This window comes from Epinephelus fuscoguttatus, linkage group LG1 (genome assembly GCF_011397635.1).
Source record: "Epinephelus fuscoguttatus linkage group LG1, E.fuscoguttatus.final_Chr_v1".
Lineage (NCBI taxonomy): Eukaryota > Metazoa > Chordata > Actinopteri > Perciformes > Serranidae > Epinephelus > Epinephelus fuscoguttatus.
The window spans coordinates 47,241,085-47,263,920 of record NC_064752.1 but is presented as its reverse complement, the minus strand read 5'-3'; the positions used below and the strand labels follow the sequence as shown (position 1 = coordinate 47,263,920).

Below are 22,836 nucleotides of genomic sequence, written 5' to 3'. Positions count from 1 at the left end.
CTCTGCTTTGCACTGCTCTCTGTGTGTTCAGGGCCTAGCTGCACTTTGCAGGTGTTCTGAGCTTTTAATTATGTAAACAGTTAATTAGCCTACATTAAGGGGAGTGGTAACAAACTTTGCACCACAAAATGAAACATACTACCACAAAAAACATTTGAGTTAAATAATGAATTGTCAGAAAAAGGAAAAGTGATGGAAAGAAGCCCAAATACTTGACTGCAAATCTCCAGATGTGCTCAGATGACACCAGAAGACAACACAACATACTGGTTAAGCTGTTACGTCATCAGCATCACACGTTTGCCACCAAAGCGACTGTCAATAGACTGATTTCACTGGTTGCAAAATAAACGGAAACACACAGATGTAGCCTACATGATACAAGGTAGCTGGCCTGTGGTAAGATGTAGACATACACAAAGTAGCAAGCTAGTGTGTAGGAATGTTGTGTGTGTTGCTTGGCAACAGTACAGTCTCGGTCAAGTTGCCGAACTATTTGTGTTGGCGGAGCTAAATAAATCATTAAATAAACCAAAAAAAATGAGAACCTGTTTCTGCTTTTCACTAGGCCTATTGATAAATGGCGCTTGTGAACTGTTGTATAAAAGCAATATCACACTTGAGGTTGTGCTAACGTACTGGCTTTTGCTGATTTCCTGGATTTGTAATCTGGCCTTAAAGGTTCTGTATGCAATGTTCAGAGCATTATTACAGCAGTAAACCTCTATTTGCTACATAGAGATAAAGTGGAGTAATGGCATCCTGAGTAGAAAATAAAGTCACACTTTCTCTCTGTGTGTCATAATGAAACCCCTAGGAACAGTGATGGGCTTTAAAGCCCATTTTACATGGTGGCTAAACTTTTACAACTTCCAGGTCCATCACGTGATGCCATGGGGCCCAAAAACACTTTCTCCCATAGATTTATATTGCGAATGACATACTGTAAAACTTCAATTAATAGCCCAGATTATTATTTGCTTAAATCACTGAAATCTACAGGCCTATATTTGGAACAGGCCTTTTATCCCTTGCTCTGCAAAGATTGGGAAATATAATCAAATTATTTATTTAAACCAGTATGAATATTACTCGTTCAAAAATTAGGCATCAGACAATATATCAATTATGAATCATTCATTTGATCTAGCTCCAACAGACAGTGCATCAAGGAGAGAGTGAGTTACAGCACTTGAGGATTACAGCACCCAGCATACAAACACAACATCACTCCATCCTGTTAAAACAATGCTCACAGCTTGGATACATTTTTATGAAAAACCTTTTTGATTCTTTTGATCTGAGGACCCCTACGGACTGAAGGAATATTAATAACTTACAGGGTAATTGAAGAATGGACGCATTATTTGAGGCAGCCAAAAAAACGCTTTTACACATCGGAAGAACTTCTATTAAAAAAAAAAAAAAAAAAAGAACTGCTTGGTAACCAGACCAGACATCTAATGGAGACAGGCATTTATTTGACAAAATGTGTATGCACACCGGGCTAGTAAAAGGGACTTGGCATTTAACTGGGACTAGGCTTTTAAATGAAGTTTAACATTATCTGAAAATCAGTAGATCACTGATCAGTGAGTCACTTCACTATCAGGATTTGATCCATTCAGTCTGATAACATTTTGTAAGTCTAGAAGAGCCGCACAATTAAATGATTTATCCCTATTAAAGTTAGCAGAGGGCGAAACTGAAAGTCTCCAGTGTGCTTGCTCTATGGGCCCCACAATGCAGAAGATCCATGTAATTCCACACCATGGAAATTGAGCTTTTTTGGCTTTATGTGCCACTGAGTAACTTTCATAGAAAGTCACAGGGCCCGCCTCCAAAGTTGTTTCCTCTTCTATTTACACACCCATGGTTGTAATCCAAACTTCTCTCTGGTTTGTGGTAGAGGACAACCTAACACATTTTAGTTTGGGCTAAATGTTAATAGAACTGCTTAAGATTAATCACTTTCAATATGCACGTCTCTCCTACAAATGAACAGCTGTTGTTTTTTTCTAGAACTTTTCTAGAACTATTCTAGAACTAGAACAGAGGGTTAGTTGTAACACTTGTTGGAAAAGTTTGTTTAACACAATAAATTCACTACAGTTCGATCTATATACCGTAGGTTGATACTGTTTATGGATCTATAATAGATATCCAAACATCTGTACATCTCTCACCTAACCACCAATGCTTCATGAATGGAAAGATCAACTCATATATTATATTTTTTTTCTTTCCATCTGTGATAGATTGATGGATAGATGTATGTAGATACCTATCTCTCCATCTACATCAGGGGAAGGATAGGTGTCCATAACGATGGAGAGTCACATGGCAGATGCCAAATACCTTTGCCACTCCTCTTACAGACTTGCCACTATCCACATCCCTGGCACCAAGACACAGAACCTTCCTACTCACTCCCCTATCTGTCATTTGTTTTTGATATCATTCTGAAAAAAAGGAGCAAAAATGAGCTGTTTTTGTTTCATTGGCGCTGTACACTATAGGTGGCTTAGTTGTAACACCACGTTACAAACTAACCCCACTGTGTGGAAATTTTATCAAGCCAAGCTAACACTTGCTGGGAGTTGGTTTCATAATTCAAAATGGTGCTGTGTTTTAGGCAACATGACAGTTATTAAGATGATACATGGTTGGATTCAGTCACTTACATAGACGTCCAATATCTGTGGATTTGGCAGGTGTTACAATTTACACCATGTTAAGAGGTTCCCCGCACCCCCCTAACCATGTGTTTTTCCCACTGGCTAACTCATTGTTTCTTTGCACTGCATTCATATGGCAATTACCACAAATATCGCCATGGCATTGTTGCAGAAACATAGCGCCCACCCCTCAGTTCCCCCCAGGTTAAAACCGTCGGCTCTGTCAGCACTGTTGCTCAACTGCCTCCATGTTGAGAACCATGTGCGGACAACTCCTGCACTCTGTATTTCATACAGAGCCCCTTTAATTCATGGAAGGGTTCTCCCTGGAGCTGATTATTATTGATACAAAAGGTGGCTCCAAATGCCTTTCTTGAAAACTGCTTGTTTAAAAAACGTTAAATTATGTGTGTGTGTGCGTGCGTGCGTGTAAGTGTGTGTGTGTGTGTGTGTGTGTAGACGGGGAGGGGATATCTAAGTTTTGTGTGTGTGTGTGTGTGTGTGGGGTCAAATTTCTGCAATATCAAAAATGTGTGCGCGCCGTCATCCACAAGTCGTCGACGTTCTTCGGCTGCGCGCACGGAGGGAGAGAGAGAGAGAGACCCAGAGAGTGAGTGAGAGTCACAGCATCCAAATCCACAGTCATGGGGTTGTCGGTGTGTGCAGTGCTGGAGGACTAATTTATATTTTTATACATTTTTCATGCATACTCGAACTACGGTCGTGTCACTTTTTTTCCTTTTTTGTCAAGTTTGATTGCTGAGTGAAGCATGTCAAAGACTGCATCAGTGTCTCCGGTTGTTTCTTTTGGATCATTTGCCGTGGATTCATCATCATCACCATCATCTCGGGGAAACTCGACGGGTGCATCTCGCATTTTCTTTGATACATTTTGGGTCTGAATGCACAGCAGAGCGCACGCCGTTATAGGCGGAGGTGATGTGCTGAAAGAAGACAATGCTGCTCAGCCCGTCCATCACTGGCCACTGTTTTTGGCTCCGTGAGCTCGGCTGTCGGCTCTGCTGTGTCTTTACGCGCTGAGAGGAGCGAAAGAGAGGGGAGGCTTTCCCGTCAGCTGAATCACGCACCGCCACAGAATTGATTGACTGATCTGAGCGGAGGAAGGAGAGAGGAGGGGGGTGGGGGGCATTTGGATGTGAGACTTCTCCAAAAAATATCTGCTGGTTTACTGAGGTTCAGGGGAGGAAGGGGACCAGTCACTGGACATTTGGACATTTGTTTGTTTTCTTTATAATTTTTTTCTTCTTTTTTTAATATAATTTCACTCCACCTTTTCTACCTAGGGATAGGGGAGGATAAAGGGAGATCAAGAGAAGAGGGAACACCGGGTTGACGCTGCTGTGCGGGGGGGTTAGTTGGGAGGGTGGGAGAGAAAAATGCTGCCTTCGCAAGAAGCCTCCAAAATCTACCATGACAATTACATGCGCAACTCCAGGGCCATCGGGGTCCTGTGGGCCATATTCACCATCTGCTTGGCCATCATCAACGTGGTGGTCTTCATCCAGCCCTACTGGATCGGCGACAGCGTCAACACTCCCCAAGCCGGCTACTTCGGCTTGTTCCACTACTGCGTGGGCAACGGGAACTCCAACCGGGAGCTCTTGTGCCAGGGCAGCTTCTCCGACTTCAGCTCCATCCCGTCGGGAGCCTTCAAGGCGGCCTCCTTCTTCGTATTGATGTCCATGGTGCTCATCCTTGGCTGTATCGGCTGCTTCGCCCTCTTCTTCTTCTGCAACACCGCCACGGTCTATAAGACGTGCGCCTGGATGCAGCTGCTATGCGGTAAGGACAGAAGACACTTTGACGTGTTTTGGGGGGGTGGGCAGGGTGGGTGAACAGGGGGGTACTCCCAACACTTTTTGGTGTGCGGGAGACTTTAAAGAACGAAGCATCAGTATCCCCACCTCACCTCTTTGCCTTAGGCTACACCTTATCTCGTTGTCAGAAGTGCCACCTTCGCCCAGATCCTCCACAGGATGAGAGCAGCGGGAGCGCGTCGCTCATTCTGCGCACGAACAGCGCACAGGGGACTGATTCCTTAACAGTAGCGCAAAGATGAGTGAAACGTCCCCACTGATGTATCAGAAAGTCATGTGAAGCATTCAGGATCCTCCCTTGAGAGTGACCTGCATGTTTTCACCTAACTGAAAAACACAGTATCTCAGTCATTTGTCATTATTCCACTGTGCCTTCAGACATCTCTTTGAGAGGTTTGGAAGGCTTGTTGGCTGGGTCCTCTCCAAAACCCCCATCATTGTGACACTGCCTGTGTTTTTTTCTGTGTTTTTTTTTTTGTCCAGCTGGTTAAAATAATGTGTCAGGGTGTAATTGTATGGCATTATGATAATGAAATGCCTTCAGTAGCATTGCATCAAAGATCACAGCTTCTACTTTGGTTGCCATATCTGCCTACCAGATTAGCCTGCATTATGCATGATCTGCACATGTATTCCAGTAATGTATCCCCACTCAGTGTATTCATTCATCCGTGCAACACTGGAACAAACTCCATGTAAAGGCTGTATTGCATATGTAATTGTATTAGGAGGTGCAATAAGCTGTCAGATAGACACAAGTGAGCAGATCAGAGAGGGACATTGGAATAAAGCAAGACTCAGTTTTTATCAATGTTAGGTACAGCAGAACCGAGTGAGGTTTCTAAATGAGACCAAAGTGATGAGAATTTTTAGTTTTGTCAATAATATTTTTCTTTAACCTTTAGTTTGCTTTGGACCTTTCATCTTCCTCTCTATAGGCGTAAAAATGCTATATGTGTACACTCAGTTGTGACAAATTCATGTAGTAGCAGTAAGCTGTGTATATGTGTTCATTCCCAGGCTGGTGTTCTCCCATCACTGAGTGTTGGAACAGATTGTATCAGTTCAGGTGGAGCCTACAAGAGTTGCCAGCCCAGTCAACATCAAAGAATCCCCTGGTGGATTCCTAATCACACAAACCGCTAATTAACTCAACATGATGCAGATGAAATTGGTTTTAAATGCGTTTAAAAGGGGGCATAGTGTTCATGGCAGGTGGTTTTCACCATGCTGAACATGAGGTTTGATGTTGCTTTTTGTTGAGTTTTCTCTTTCTACTCAGCAAGATTCATTCACAAATCATCACTCTACTGTTCTCACTGACAGGGTAGTTACACAGTTGTGTGTGTGCAGGGAGGGGGTGGGAGGAAGGTTAATTGTGCATTGGTCTGGAAGGGCTGACATTATCTGGGAGGAGGTATTGATGGCTAGATTATTCCCTCCCACAAAGCAGCAGGAACATGGACTGTGTGAGCCCGGGATCTTTAGAGATCATTGACTTTTCCCTGCCCTCTCTGGCTCTCTGTGTCCTCAGAGACAGAGGCAAGAAAATCATTGCAAAGAGACACATAGACAGATAAAGAAATTAAGAGGTGGAAGAGAGGAACGGTGAAAGTTATTTTAAAAAAGGCACTCAAAAATAAAGGATAGTTGTTCAATAGACGGGTTTGCTGTTTCAGAAAAAGCAGGATGTGAGTGTAGATTACATGACATATGGAATCCCAGTGAGAAACAGAAGCCGATAATGCAGGCTGTTCTCAGAAATTGTTCAGGTGTTTTCCTACAAAAAGCAATGCACCCAAATTTGTACATATCCCATGTATTTTGAAAGGCTGCAATCACATGACCAATGCACTGATGGCAGTAAACAGGGAAGCAGTCCCGAGCACTTGAAAGGAGGCAGGTTGGGGATGGGTCACGAAAAAAACAAACTGTCACACAGGACTTTATCCCAGATTTGTGTGTTCAGATCCGTGTGGACTTTCAGTCATTTTAAGGTATGTCCTCACTTCCTAAACCTAACCACAGCTACTTTTATTGCCTAAACCTAACCTCTGTAATTTTACCTTAATTATGTAACTGTACGTTAAGGACATAACATCATTCATGGGGGCAAATTCTTAAAATATCATACAAACTGTTGTGCATGCTTTTTTCATAGGATACCATACAAACCATTGTATGAGAATACATTGAATAATGCTAACCCAGACTTTACACAAACTTAGTTTCACAGGCAGTTATAGATCTTAAGTGTCTTAAAACATTAACCAGCCACATAGGTTAAAGCACAGAAGCCCCCTCTCACCACCTAACATTAGCAGAAAAGGTTAAAAGTCACATTAGCAGTTAGCATTACGTCACGTCACGTTATGTTGTCAGGTCATGTCACGTCATCGTGTTACGTCATGACATCACGGTGTCACACCACCTCATCACATCATGTTGTCACGTTATTTCATCATGTCACATTATGTTGTCACGTCATGTCGTCTCATCACATTATGCCATTAAGTCACATCGTCACGTCATGTTGTTCCGTCATGTTGCCCCATCATGCTGTCACATCACATTGTCACACTACGTTGAGTTCAGTGTTGGAGGGTAATGCCTTATTTTTGTAACGTGTGACAATAATATATTACTTTTTAGCTGTAAAGTAAGGAATTACCAATAAGATTTCAGATTGTATTATTATTACATTTACAATGTCGTACAATGCGTTACTACCAGAAATAATCTTATTGTCTTAATTTTGTCATTCATCCACACCACACCACTTCCACTAGGAACAAATGTCCTGAAAGGTTTTTGTGTCTTGTAATGTCATTATAGGCTATGTTATAGAAGGGTACCAGAGATCAGCACTCACGCCTCACTGTACCTTGGCATGTTAATAGCCTTTCCTGTCAACTGCACATTAGTATGGACCTGCATTTGTATAGCGCCTTTCTAGTTATCCGCCCACTCAAAGTTTTTTACACTACATTCACACACACATTCATACACTGGTGGCCGAGGCTACCATACAAGGTGCCACCTGATACTTCGACATGCAGACTGGAGGAGCCGAGGATCGAACCGCTGATCGTCTGATTGGTGGACGACCTGCTGAGCCACAGCAGCCACAGTATGTTGGATGTTTTTCCATTCATGCTTAGTCATACTTCTGAGGTCATTTTGGTGAAAGTAATGTGAAAGTGTAATCAGTAACACATTACTGTAAACAGAAAGTAATCTTGTAAAGTAACTTATCGCTTTAAAATGAAAGTAACAAGTAATATGTAATGAATTACATTTTGACAAGAACTTGCCCAACAGCGGTTCAGTATGTAGCAATACTTAAAGAACGTACTGTAACAGGCCAATGACCAATTCTGAATCTTTTTATAAACCTAACCTAAATGGTAGGGGCGCTTACTTAGTGGGTCATATTAGAGGGTAGGAACAAATGACAGGGCTGGATTTTAAAACCAGAAAATGTCGATGGGCCACATTTTCAGCAGCAAGCTTCCTCCTATCCACTTTTTTGTTAGCATATATGTATACACACACACACACACACACACACACACACAACCCTCTTCTTTTTTTTAATTTGCATTTTGCATTTTATAATATAATAAAAAAACAACAACAGCAACAACTATCAAACAAAATAGGAAAAAACAAAACAAAACAAAAAACAAAGCAAAACAAACACAACAAAACATAAAACAGAATAATCGGACAAATAAACAAGTAAATAAAAATAGTTCAATTAATTGCATAAGGTTTCAGTCAGAGGATACATTTTCATCAATACATGCACTAGGTACCATAACAACTAACACATGTAGACTGAGTACTTACTTACTAATGCATATGCCTATATTCAAAAACAAAGACAATGAGGAATTCATTACAGGTATCATAAAATAATAAAAAAATTTTTTTACAAATCATTAGAGATATTGTTTGTTATATACCTCACCCAACCTTTTGGCGTCTCTTTAATAAAAATCTATTAGTCCTATTACTTGGAAAACTGCCAGAAAACATTAGGAAGAATGATGTTCATTTGTTTTGAATAATAAGAGTAGCGTTAATCAAACAAATTACAAGAATTTGGTTAAAACATGATAATTTAAGTAACTCCAAATGGAAGGATCTTGTAAATGAGATACACGGAATGGAAAAAATAACAATGAGAATTAGAAATCAAGTTTATATTTTTGAAGAAAGATGGGAAAAATGGGTGAGGTATATATGACCCTCTTCACCATAATGCAGAAACAGAATAAAAAAGAGCTATCCATGCACAGAGGCATGGTAAGTGGCATTAACAGTAACTAATAACAAACTAAGATACACAGGATATAGTGTTATACAGTCTATGACAGCAACAGTCATGTTTACAACAACAAAGTCACAAAATAAACTCAATAATATCTCACTGGAAACAAATCTAACATGTCAATAAAATAAATATTCCTTCTGACGTCACAATACCGAGTGAAGAAAGTAACGTTATCTCAGCATGAAGAACATCAGTATCAGTCATTCATCCTGCGCTCTGTCCCTCCTCTACTGAGGAGACTCACTGTCTGCAGGTTGCTGCCTCAGGTACAGTTTAAGATTTTAAGACTATCACACTTAACTGTATATTTTGTATATATTTTTCTACTCTTCATATATTTTATTTTATCTTGTTTTTGATATGCCTTCTTTTGCACCAAAGTGGACAGTATCCCAATTTTGTTGTGCTGTGGTACACAAGTATGACTGTACAATGACAATAAAGATTTATCGTATCTTATCTTATCTTATCTTATCTTATCTTATCTTATCTTATCTTATCTTAAGATAAAATGTTAGACTACATACAGACAGTTTTCATTTTAGTTAGCCCTGCTAGCGTGATGTGCTTGTGGAAACCGCAATCATAATAGCTTTTTACTGGCAGAGGTTTTATTGCACTTACTTACAGTAACAAGCGTAGTTGTCATCAACTAGAGTAATCTTGAAATTACATTCCCTTCATATGCACAGCGGCCCCTCTACTGTTGTCTGACTTCACTCTGTTGTGTGTGTGTCTGAGTGTGTGTGTGTGTGCTGTAAGGAGGAGGTGGACCCGACATGCAGAGAGCAGGAGGGAGGCTGCAGACTGATGATACATGAAACCAAAACTTTAAAAGGTAACGATAAAAGCCAATAATGTTCGAGCTCACTATTATTACGGTCTTGATTAAATTAGCCTCCGGCCGTTTAATACCGAGTCTCAGTACCAATCCCTGCCACTCAGAGGTTGCTTCTGAGCCTCATGTGGCCTGTGGGCCCCTAATTGAATAGGCCTTCTATAGATTATAGAAACAATTGATTAACTGAGACGGCTCACTTTAGAGTCATTTCCTGGATCTGTGTGACATGGGTTTCCCCACGAGGGAAGCGGGAGAAGTGAGTGTGAAAATGGGAGAAGTGAATGTGTGCACAGATTATGACTGATTCATTCCACCCAAGGTCATTGAAGTAAATAACGGACCAATTTTTCACAAGGCACACATCTCAACATTCTGACACTAAAATGACATTTTTCAGACGGAAAAGAGAATTCTCTTTGTTCAAGACCTATCCCTATTACTTGTGATGCGTTACCTTTTGTTCTCACCATCTCACTGATGGTGTTGCTCAGAAACCCATTTATATGGGCCTGATATTAAGAGGGACTCATAGTAAGTGTACACCTGTGAATTCAGTTTTTGCTCAACCATAGTGCCTATCACTCCTTATAAAAAATAACCAGCAAAAGCTAAGGTCAGTGAACAGTAGGTTTTGTGTGTGTGTGTGTGTGTGTGTGTGTGCGTGTGCGTGTGCGTGCATGATGTTCTTTCTATTAAACATTATTAATCACAAAACAAAATGCTAAACTCTTATTAAGAATCAATCAGGATGTTCCCAGGTTATCTCTGTCCTCTCCCTGTGCTTCTCAGTGCCTGTGCCTGTTGTCTACCACTTACTGGCTGTAATGAACTGAGGTCCAGAGGTCCTGTGTACTGCAGCATGTCTTGTCATCAGGTGTGTCTTGGGCCATTAGGCTTCATTATGTAGGAGAGCTTCCTGTCTGGGGCGTTTCCCAGCAGGCTCCGTGGTGGTCAGTAAAAACAGACTCAGCATCTCCTCTTGAAGGAGCCAAGGCCATGAAGAGGCAATGCATATGGAATACTGTTAAAATGTAAAGGGAGTTGGAGCTTCATGTCAGATTAAAAAGCAGAAGCTTTAGTTAGAGTGGTTACAGCTCTTTTTTGTGGTCCTCAAGCTTTTAAGACCATATTTACCATAAACTCCTTTCACTTGGATAATTTTACTTGTCCTCCCTTAATCGTCTTCTTTTCTTTTGTCTTAATGAGTAAACAAGTGAACATCTTAGCTGATTATAATCTCAGTGGCAATGTTGGTGTACATTTGCATATTCACTTTAATATAAAAATACTTTCAGCTTGTGTTGTAAAGCAATCTGCCATCATGCTGTAAATACAAAGCTTCCCAGATTTTCTCAAATACTTTTGAATGAAAGATAATTGCTTATTTGTTTTACAGTGATGTTTATTGAGTCCAGGAAGGACTATGTTTTAGACTCATACTGCACAACACTTGAAGGGAGTTGGTACACAAAGCGCAGGACTTGTGGCACATGTTCCACATGTGGGTATGTCATCAAGTTTTATTCATGCAGACCATACAATGACAGTGCCTACTGAATCGCAGGCCACAACATACGATGCAATAGCTTCCCATACTGAGTGCGCAAGGATGCTGCACAGGTTATTACTTCTCTAACTATGAAGCAGTGTAAACCTAAAGTTTTGTGGGCACTATATACTGCGATGTGTCTGTGTGTGTTTGCTAGCTACTTGGTTGCTCACCTGGCAGCTGCAACCCCACCGCTATTTCCTTCAATGCTTCGTCCTTCTTTACGTGATCATGGTAAGCGCTGGAGGACACATTATACTGGTGAGGCTTCTGCTGGCAGAGCTCCACAAGTTTTCCTCCTTTGGCACGATTTGCCTCATGGCAAGCTGCTATCTGTCTGTTTGTTTGGGTTTAGTGCCAGTGTGTCATGTTATGCTGCATTTCTATTGGTTGGCTGGTAGACATAGGTCAGAACAGCAGTCACACAGTAAGATGGCCATGCCAAGTTTCTGACACTGTCAGAAATTTATCCCAGGCTGTCTTTGATCGCAAGACCATGATAACGGCCATTCTTGAATTTCTCTCACTGTGTGACGTAGGACCACTGTTTAAGAGCCATGACCAAAAATATTGCTAAGCTTCTTTCATGTTGGTCATCTTTCGTGTGGGACAGCCCAAAATCGCACAGTGTACACTGGGCTTTAGGCTAGAAAAAAATTTTAGATAAAGAATCTTTACCTCAGGGATACATGATATTGGACTTCTGCAGATATCCGATATGCCGATATGTAACAACTAATTTGGCCGATAACTGATGCTATTATCGATATATCCACTTTTTTCCCACCTAATTTTAGTGATTATCAAGTCTCTCCTGTAGTGGAATTGACATCATATTGTACCTGCAGTCTTATCGTGATGGCCCACCAGTAGATGGAGACATGGAACAGCGTACTTTTCAATGTATGTATTATTTATTCATAGTGCCGATTCTGATATTGTTACTGATGACATACTGATGCTACCATTTTTAAGTTATGTAACATAGGTAGGGTAGGACTTTGGTGTAACAGCATTTCTTATCTTGAAACCTGCTCTGGTTATACACTGCTGGAGTTAAGTTCACAGAATGAATGTTTAGCTGACAAATCTGCTACATTTGAATCCATTGTCATCTGCTTATCTGAGGCCAGGTCACAGGGGCAGCAGACCAAGCAAAGCACCCCAGACATTACTCTCTCCAGCAATGCTTTGCAGCTCCTCCTGGGGGACACCAAGGAGTTCCCAGGCCAGATGAGATTTATAATTCCTCCAGCTGTGTTCTGGGTCTACCCAGGGCCTCCTATCAGTGGGACGTTCCAAGAACACCCTAATGGGAGGCACCCAGGAGGGTATCCTAATCAGATGCCCAAACCACCTTAACTGACTCCTTTCAACGCAAAGGAGCAGTGGCTCTACTCCAAGCTCACTCCGGATGTCCATGCTCCTCACCCTCTCTAAGGCTGAGCCCAGCCACCCCATAGAGGGAAACTCATTTCAGCCGCTTGTATCTGTGATCTCACTGTTTTGGTCACTACCCAGAGCTCATGACCATAGCTGAGGGTTGGGACGTAGCTGGACCAGAAATTCGCCCTCTGACTGAGCTCCCTCTTCACCATGACGGTCTAGTGCAGTGCCCACGTCACTGCAGATGGCGCACCAAACTGCCTGTCTGGCTCATGCTCCATTTTACCCTCACTCATTAACAAGATCCCAGGATACTTGAACTCCCTAACTTGAGGCAGTAACTCTCTCCCAACCCAGACAGGGCAATCCACCGTTTTCCGGCAGAGAACATCAGATTTGGAGGTGCTGACTCTCATCCGGACATCCGGAGGTCACAGCATGATGAAGCCAACAGAACAACATTGTTTGCAAAAAGCACAGACACAATTCTGAGGTCCCCAAAACAAACCCCTCATCCCCGCCTGCACCTTAAGATCCTGTCCATGAATATCACAAAATGGATTATATCAAGGGACAACCCTGGCAGAGGCCAACACCCACTGAGAGAGTGTTTGATTTTACGCAGAGTGTTTGGATGCAGCTCTCACTTTGGTCATACAGTGAACCGATGGCTCGTATCAAGGACCGCAGTACCCTGTAATCCCACAGTACATCCCACAAGACTCCCTGAGAGACACGGTCGTAAGCTTTCTCCAAGTCCACAAAGCACATGTAAACTTGATGAGCTAGTTCCCATGATCCCTCCAGCAGCCCTGCAAGGGTAAAGAGCTGGTCCACTGTTCCACAGCCAGGACAAAAGCCGCATTACTCCTCCTGAAACCGAGGTAGGATAGTCGGTCAGAGCCTCCTTTCCAGCACCCTGGAGTAAACTTTCCTAGGGAGGCTGAGCAATGTGATACCCCAATAATTGGAGCACACCCTCCTGTCCCCTTTTGTGAAAATGGTGACCAAAATCCCATTCGGCCACTCCACAGGCACACATTTGAATCTATACCATAATAATCTAGGCAGCACTAATTGCAAACAACAATCCCCAAAAATGCTAACTATATGTGGTTTTTAATACTCTGAATTAAATAGTAGGGCAACAGAGCAAAATGTATAACATTTGATCTCTTTAGGCAATAGCATGGTAGGATTCATTGTTAAATTTACCATGAAATAATAGAACCTATTGATAAACTGACAAAAGTTATTTAATCATAATTTTATTTTATTAAATCAATGTTCTGAAGCCATAACTGTAGCAAATTGCATGTTTGTGTCAGAGGATGCAGATAACAATAATGCCACAATGAAATGATCTCTGGAGTTACCAAAGTCTCTGTGGCAGGTAGCTAATGCCTGTTAGCACAGCTTTGAGTTTTCTCTCCTGCAGCCACAAAGGTCACATTTTACTTTTTCTGGAGGAAGCTGACATAATATGTGGGAAGATTTCAGATAGGCTTCCTCCTCTTTATTATTCCCCTGTGTCATTTCCCGACACCTTCCTTTTCCGCTCCGTGTTCCCAGCATCCACAGGCCTGCTGGTGTTTCCCATCGACACATGGAGTATCAGCAGTAGCTCAGAGGTGTGAAACTGAGAACACACTTACAGTGTATTAGTCTTACACTCCTCGTCTGAAAACATAAACATTCTGAGAAATGTTGTCACATTTGTTCATGATTTTTAACAACATTCCTCTCACTCTGGGAAAAAAAACCCACTTTCTGCATTAGACGTATGCTCAAGTACTCCATGGATTACAAGGAAGCAAAACAACACATGCTTTTTCTCTTCTTTTTTTTTTTTTGTTAATGCAGCATAGGGAAACATGATCTTATTGACTGAGTTATAGGATACATTGTTCCAGAGAGCTTCTCTTCAAATTCAAAATTCAGGAATCATTCATGAATGCTGTTTTTCCTGTCTTGTCTTTCCCTTCACTGGCGAGCAAATCATGTGATGTTTGTGACTATTTTAAATGCTGGCATGAGCTCAGCTGTAAGCTCAGTGATCTATAAAAGATAGGTCCCATCGGTGGTTTGCTGGGTCAGTGCAAAATAGTGCAGTACAGACAAGTTCTCTGGAAAGTCGACTGTGCTCCAAAGACGCCAGAAAATGCTCAGACGGACAACTTTATTTCCCCAACAACAGATTCCTCAGGTATTGAAGAAGGTGGATTGCCAGAGTGCCAGAGTGATTCCATTTCTCAAAGGCAGCATTCTGTGCAGAGTCATCCAGTGTGATTACAGAGTGTCACTGTGTTGTACATGACACATGTATTACTCTATTCATTATCCTGTATCTAGTCGATTCTGCCTAACTTAAAAGTTGTTTCATGCTGATTTATTGCATCATGCACACAAAGATAATTTGATTTTAGCCTTGATTTTATGTCCAGTTTTGATACTGTTTCAGGTCAGTGCCACAAATTTTGACTTCTGACTTACCATTCCTGTGAAATTCACCTAAATTCACCTAAAACTCCTATCCAAGGCATACCCAAAGTAAACTCAAAACACTGAAATAAAAGCTTTTTTTTTCTTTTTCGACTGAATATTTTCTTGAAAAAAGATGCTGTAGATGACTAGAATTGGAGATATTAGCTGGTAAACACAATGGCATCATAGCACGAAAACTCACATAGTCAGAATTCAAAGTAGATAACAATATCACAGAAAATAAACATTTTACACATGTTTTTCTAAGGTTTGTCCAGGGGCTTTCAAAAAAGTTGGGGTAAAACAATATCCTGAAGGTGTGATCATGAATGAAAAACAAGACAGTAAAGACAGAAATATCTCTTTAGGAGCTTACTGTGTATAAAACACATCTAGAAAACATCATCTAATAAGTAAGATTGTTTTTTAAGACAACATAAGAGCCATTTATTTATCATTTCAGTACATTTGTAACAGTCTATGGTGCCAAGGAATTCAAACCTCCTGTGGAGGTGAGGGGTGTCATTGACTACAAGACACAGAAGCCACTGGGCCAATCGCTGGCTATTGATTGGCTCTGTAACCTAAGGAAGGGAGGCAGGCCCTTCCTTTCAACACAGGCCCTTGTTGGCTATTGAAGCCTAGACTGTCAGTATGGAAACGCCTACTGACTCAAGTGAGGTGTCAATCAAAAGCTTAGAGTTCAGCCACCAACTTATTGATACCAAGCTATTGGCAATATTTATATGCAAACTGAAGTTATTATGGACAGCATGTTGAGAAGGTTTGAAAGATGCAACAGCAATCCGTGGATATCTTTTGATGTAATAATGTTTTTGGACAATTTTTTTCTTGCTGGATTTAGATCGTCTGGACCTTTGAGAGTGTATGAGGAATGTTTTTGTTGGAATATTAGCAATCTGTGGATTAAAATAATGCATAATAGGCGAGTTATACCTGTTTGTTTGTTGTTTGGCTGACATAAGTGGTTATTGAACCTGCTGTGGTGGTTGTAACTTGAAATGGTCCACACCAGTGAATGACAAGAAGTATAGCTTTTGAACAATAGGTTGTACAAGTAAACTGAAACACAGCAAATACAGCAGAATGAAACCTTACGAGGATCTGCGATTATGCTGATTTTTAGAGCTTCCGGCCTGATCTGTCTGCAGGGATTGTCTTTTTTGGCCCTCTGTGCCTCGTTTGTGTTTTGTCTTATCCATTTTGCCACTTTATACCATGCTGTTTAATGAGGGAACACTGAGCCCAAATGGGGAAAGATGTGATTGGGCAAGCCAAGTGTCAATTAAGGAAAAAAAAACCAAAACAATGGGCTGATCAGACAAAACAAAGTTGTGTCAGCCCAAAAGGCACATTGGCCCATTGGGAAAGTGCCCACTCTGTCAGATGGCTTGTCCAGCCCTGGTTACAACACAACTGATGAACATTTTAGTAGCCTTATTAGTAGAAGTCTAATGCTAGGTGTATTCAACCAATACGGCAAGTCATATAGGAATCAAACAACCAGAATGGTATTAGCTAAATTAACCTTTTTATCTCATTTTAGAATTTAATTAACAAGTGTTTGATGCATTTCATTTTTTTTTTGTGTCCCGTGTCCCCTGTGTCCCCTGTGTTTCTTAATTTGCATGTGATTTGTCTGTTTGCTCATGTTTTCATATGTTGCCATGCATTGAGCTCTCAAGGCCACTGTCATTTCGACCTGAGGATCAGAAGACCGTCTTGATACTAGTTAGCTAGTTAACACATTAACAGCACAATCCAGTGTTGAAAGAACAGAGCATATTTACCATGTGCCTAGAAACCATCCAGAAAAGGGTTTGCTTTAGAGCTCAATGGCTAAAGAAGAATATCATACCTTAACAAGTTTGTTTTAGTCTTACTACCTCTAGACTTTAACTCTTTGTTTACTTTCCTCACCTCTGTCTCTTTTCTCCTGCACTGAGCTGAACTGCCAGTTGGAGGGATTTCATTTACTGACAGGTACTGCCATCGCCGATTCAACATGCTGAGTTGGGCAGGAAAAAAAAAAAAGTAGAGGGGAGCATTAATGCAGGATACTCAAAACTGACTAGGGCGACAGACGCTCACACACAGCCCAACACTGACGTCAGACGACCGTCGGCTTGCTGTGTCAGGGCCTCTAAAGCCACTATGTTAAGGATTTTAAAATTTATTTTCTTCTACAAATGAAGTATAAACAGCACGCTATTCACTGAGGTGAATCACTTACACTGCAAATTATTTCCAGAAAGTTACAATATGCAACTGTAATATTTCACAATATATTACATTATTATCACCTTAAAGGTTACAACTGTGGTATTTAACTGTATTCAAAATTTTATTGGGAAATTCATGTAGGTAAATATAGTAATTTTACTATACTTTAGCATATACAGTGCCCTCCAAAAGTATTGGAACAGTGAGGCCAATTCCTTTATTTTTGTTGTAGACTGAAAATATTTGGGTTTGACATCAAAAGATGAATATGAGACAAGAGATCAACATTTCAGCGTTTATTTCCAGGTATTTACATCTGGATCTGATACACATCTTAGAAGATAGCACCTTTTGTTTGAACCCACCCATTTTTCATGAGAGCAAAAGTATTGAAACATGTCACTGACAGGTGTGTTTTGTTGCCCAGGTGTCTCCCAATTACACTGATTATTCAAACAATAAATAGCACTGAATGTCTGAGCTCAGTTTCAGTTTATTGGGTAGGATAGGTTTTGCCTGTGCAGACTGCATTTAGAGGTGGAACCAACATGAAAACCAGAGAGCTGTCTATGGGTGAAAAAGAAGCAATTGTGAATCTGAGAGAAGATGGACAATCAATCAGAGCCATTGCACAAACATTGGCCATAGCCAGTACAACCATTTGGAATGTCCTGAAGAAGAAAGAAACCACTGGTGTACTAAGCAACAGACGTCGAACAGGTAGACCAAGGAAAACATCAGCAGTTGATCACAGAAACATTGTGAGAGCTGTAAAGAAAGACCCTAAAACAACTGTTAGTGACATCAGCAACAACCTCCAGAGGGCAGGAGTGAAGGTATCACAATCAACTGTTCGCAGAAGACTTCATGAACAAAAGTACAGAGGCTACACCAGAAGATGCAAACCACTCATTAGCAAGAAGAATAGGAAGGCCAGGCTGGAATTTGCCAAAAGGTACAGAGATGAGCCTCAAAAATTCTGGGGAAAAAGTTTTATGGACTGATGAGACAAAGATTAACTTTTTCCAAAGTGACGGAAAGGTGAAAGTTTGGAGAAAGAAAGGATCTGCTCATGATCCCAAACATACAAGCTCATCTGTGAAACACGATGGAGGTAATGTCATGGCTTGGGCTTGCATGGCTTCTTCTGGGACGGGCTCTTTCATCTTCATTGATGATGTAACATATGATGGCAGCAGCAAAATGAACTCAGAAGTCTACAGAAACATTTTGTCTGCTAATTTAAAGAAAGATGCAACCAAACTGATTGGGGGATCCTTCATCATGCAGCAAGATAACAACCCAAAACACACTGCCAAAACAACAAAGGAGTTCATCAGGGGCAAGAAGTGGAAGGTTTTAGACTGGCCAAGTCAGTCTCCAGACTTAAACCCAGTAGAGCATGCATTTTACCTGCTGAAGAGGAGACTGAAGGGAGTAACCCCCCAAAACAAACAACAACTGAAAGAGACTGCGGTGAAAGCCTGGAAAAGCATCACAAAAGAAGAATGCAAAAGTTTGGTGATGTCAATGGGTCACAGGCTTAATGCAGTTATTGAAAGCAAAGGATTTGCAACTAAATATTAAGTCTCATTCACTTTAATCTATTTTAAGTTTATATGTTCCAATACTTTTGCTCACCTAAGAATTTTGTGTTCCATTACAAATAATGCTATCTTCTAAGTTGTGTATCAGATCCAGATGTAAATACCTGGAAATAAAAGCTGAAATGTTGATCTCTTGTCTCATATTCATCTTTTGATGTCAAACCCAAATGTTTTCAGTCTACAACAAAAGTAAACAAATTGGACTCACTGTTCCAATACTTTTGGAGGGCACTGTATTTAAACTACTTTAGAAGTACACGGCTAAATCACAGTAATATATGGAGTTTAACTGTGAGATTACAGTGAAATACAGTAAATTTACAGGGGCCTACTGCTAAATCACAGTAATCCAATGTACATAAACTGTGAAGATACAGTTAAATACAGTAACTTCATAGGAACATACCATTATATCACAGTAATGTGGCTTGAGTGTGAGGTTATAATTAAATATAATAATTTTACAAGAGTATACTGCTAAATCACAGTAATATGTAGGTATAACTACTGTGGGATCTTAGTATACTGCTGCCATTTCACAATAATTTATTGTAAAAATGATACAGTAATTTATTGTGAAAGTAATGCAACTATTAGCTAGTAATTTACTGTAAATGTAAAAACTAATGACCATTATAAACTTCACTGCACACAGACACTTTGTGAGCAAAACCTCTGACAATACAAGATTTTTTTATTAATGTGAATTGCACAAAACTGAACTACACAGGCCATAGAACCTTGTCCTCTCCATAAGTAGCAAACTTTCTTGGATGCATTGTTCTGCTTTCTATATATTTAATGTTATAGTTTTTCTAAAATATCTATAAAGTGAGCAGTGTGTGATAAGCTTGAAAGCATATGAAAAAGAAAATTTCCTCCAATAAAAACTGATCACAGCTATTGAAAATATGAAAATATTGGTGCACAATTAAGACCAGGATTAGTTAGATGGGATACTTCATAGAGGTGAGACAATACTGAAGTGACTAAGACATTCATTAACAGTAAAGAACTTGTCCATACCCATTGAGTACAGCATACCATACCATGACTTAGTCATACCAAAAATTAGAAAAACAAAACAAAACAAAAAGCATCTGGCCACAGGGGGAGCCACAGCGATCTGTCGTATTTAAGCCATTTTTAAGCATTTTTCTGTTGTTATAGCGCCACCCAGTTGCCAGTTAGAATTACATTTCTCCAGTCACCTTGAGGCTTCCTGTTCTACATATCTACCAAGTTTAGTAAAAATCTTTATGGCGGTTAGGCCTAGATAAGTAATTAGCTCTCTAGCGCCCCCATTTTGTTTGATGGGGTCAATAATGGAGGGGTCCCCTCAGATTATGTCTGGTCATATGCCTACAAAGTTGCGTGGTGATCAGTGAAACCCTTGAGATGTTATACACCTTTATGTGATGAGCCACGCCCTCCACAATATTCATTGCCTTATAGAAGCTCAGTTTTAGTAAGTTTTACAACTTTTGCCAAGAGGGAACTTTAGATATTGGTCCCTAGATTATGTTCACCGGGTTTCATGCAGATCGGTCAAACTTCCTAGGAAGATATCAATTTTAAGTGTTTTTCAAAAAATTCAAAATGTATAACCGGAAGTTATGGGTTCTCGGGGCAAATTTGTTCTTCGTGAGGAGAGGCATCTCTGTGCAAAGTTTCATGTCTCTACGGCATACAGGGCATGAGATATGCCCATTCAAAGTTTGCAATTTCAATCGGTTGCTATAGCGCCCCCCTTTGGCCAATTGATGTAATATTGCTTCATTCGCATCCTCCCATGACCCTCTACCACTGTGCCAAATTTCACATGGATTGACCAAGTCAGTGAGGAGAAAAACATGGAACAGACACACAGACACACAGACAGAGTTTTCGTCATTATATAGTAAGATGATAAAATAATGATAAAAATCCCATGCCAGCAGAATATCTGTCAACAGTTGGACTGCATGCGATAAAGATGTAGCTCTTTCTTCTCAGTTTTGGCAAACGCCTCACAGAGTCATGGGTGTGTGGTGGCAGCCTTGGTGGAGACAGCAGTGCAGCCTTTGTGTCTGTGCTGTGTAGGAGAAAAAGCTCTTCAGTGATATACAGAGACAAAGCAGTTAACCTGCTTCCATCCACTGCTAGAGAGACAAAAGAGGAGGGCTGCAGCAAAGAGGCAGCAAAGTGCTATGATTTAAATTCTAGATCCACTGCCTCACCTGCTCCCAGCACTCACTCTGGTATCCTGCTGGAAACAAAGGCACTGCCACAAGTTTTAATGTCACCATTGACCCCCCCCTTATACCCCCTCGCTTTTATCCATGGCATATGTGACACTGATGTCATTTATCAACTCCCATTTTCCAACTTCTTGCATGTTGCAGTAATTTCAACAGGGTAGTGTTGTCTCAAATCGCACACTGCCACTTTGCACTTACCCAAAGTAATGACAGCTTTTTTTAAACAGCCTGTTAGAAAAAAAGGTAAACAAATGACATTATTTATCTCACGTGTACGTTGATCGATCACAGTGCGTATAGATGCACAATGGCTTATTTGTCACTGTTAGAAGATGTTGTGGATGGGGAAACTCAGGGACCATCATCTTCATCATCCTCAGGAACCAGCAAGACCTACTGGCCAATGATGATGAGTGGCTTATGAGCCAACTCCGACTGTGCAGTGCTGCTGGATCTCAGCGCTGCGTCGGGCCAGGCGTTACAAAGAAGCACCAAGCAGGAACCAAGCTGTGGTGGTGCTGTGCTGTAAATTGTGGCACAGCTGAAAAACCTGCCAATGCCCTGACCCCAAGCCCTACGCCCGGTCATTTGCTGCATCGTTTATGAAAACAAAGCATATTTTTAAGAAATCAGTTGAGTCAAGAAAATCAGATTTAGAGTGTTTATTTCAGATAGTCACTGAAAATTAGGGGTGGGAATCTTTGGGCACCTCACGATTCGGTAACAATTACGATTCAGGGGCTACGATTCGATTATAAAACGATTATTGATGTATCTTTAATTCATGTATATTGATGCACTTTTTCATAACACACATTTCTTTTTGTCTCACTGAATAAGCATTCAACACTTGCAATTTTTAAAAACAGTGCATTTGTAATAAGAAACAGTTGAATTCATTTCCATTATATTTTATTAAACATGTAAATGGAAATGCGTGCAAACTGAAAAGTTACAACTTCGTTGTATGGAACCAAAGGTAACAACAGGTATCTTAAATCACAAGATAAAATGCGTAGTTAGAGTAACAAATGATTCGGTGGCGACAGACGTCCACGCATCACATGTAACTGCGATCCTGCCTGCCTTCAACAGTGAGGCCATGACTTCTGTTTTGGTTTGGTTGTAGAGTGTCGGTGAAATAGCGTCAGGATGGGATGGTGTATCTGGGCTCCAGTGTATGCAGCAGTCCTCGAAATCCCTGATTTTCCACGACAGAATAAGGACGCAAATCCTTGGCAATAAATGCTGCGATGGCCTTCGTAATTCTCTTCACCTTTTCAGATGAGGGTGGCAGCTTTCTAATTGCTTCCTCGATTGTTCTCTGGTCGGTGGCACCACTAGTTGCTGCAGCAACAACAGCCTGCCGTCTCCCTGACTCCTCCGTCAGGTGGTATCGAGTTACATGGCTTCTCATGTTTGTTGTGTTGCCAAAGTATTTTATTTTAGCACGACACAGCTTACATATAATGTGGCTCTTGTCCAGTTCGCTTCTGCCGTCAACGTTGTAGAAGGAGCTGTTAAATTAGAAGGAGCTGTTCGGATCTCACGGCGAGGTGGGTGGCGGTCAGCCATGTTTGTTTTCCTCTGTGCACGTATTGGCGTGTCTGCTCCAGGTGCACATCCCAAA

General features: G+C 40.9%; 1 protein-coding gene across 2 annotated transcripts in view; it reads left to right on the top strand.

Moving 5' to 3' along the window:
* The first annotated feature begins 3,288 nt into the window (after positions 1-3,288).
* Positions 3,289-22,836, top strand: part of lhfpl4a (LHFPL tetraspan subfamily member 4a) — an 85,030-nt gene continuing 65,482 nt past the window's right edge. For both annotated transcript variants that reach the window (XM_049571757.1, XM_049571748.1), the window contains exon 1: positions 3,289-4,481. In XM_049571757.1, the coding sequence (XP_049427714.1) occupies positions 4,076-4,481 (406 nt within the window). In that variant the 5' untranslated portion in view covers positions 3,289-4,075. The remainder of the gene's footprint in view (positions 4,482-22,836) is intronic.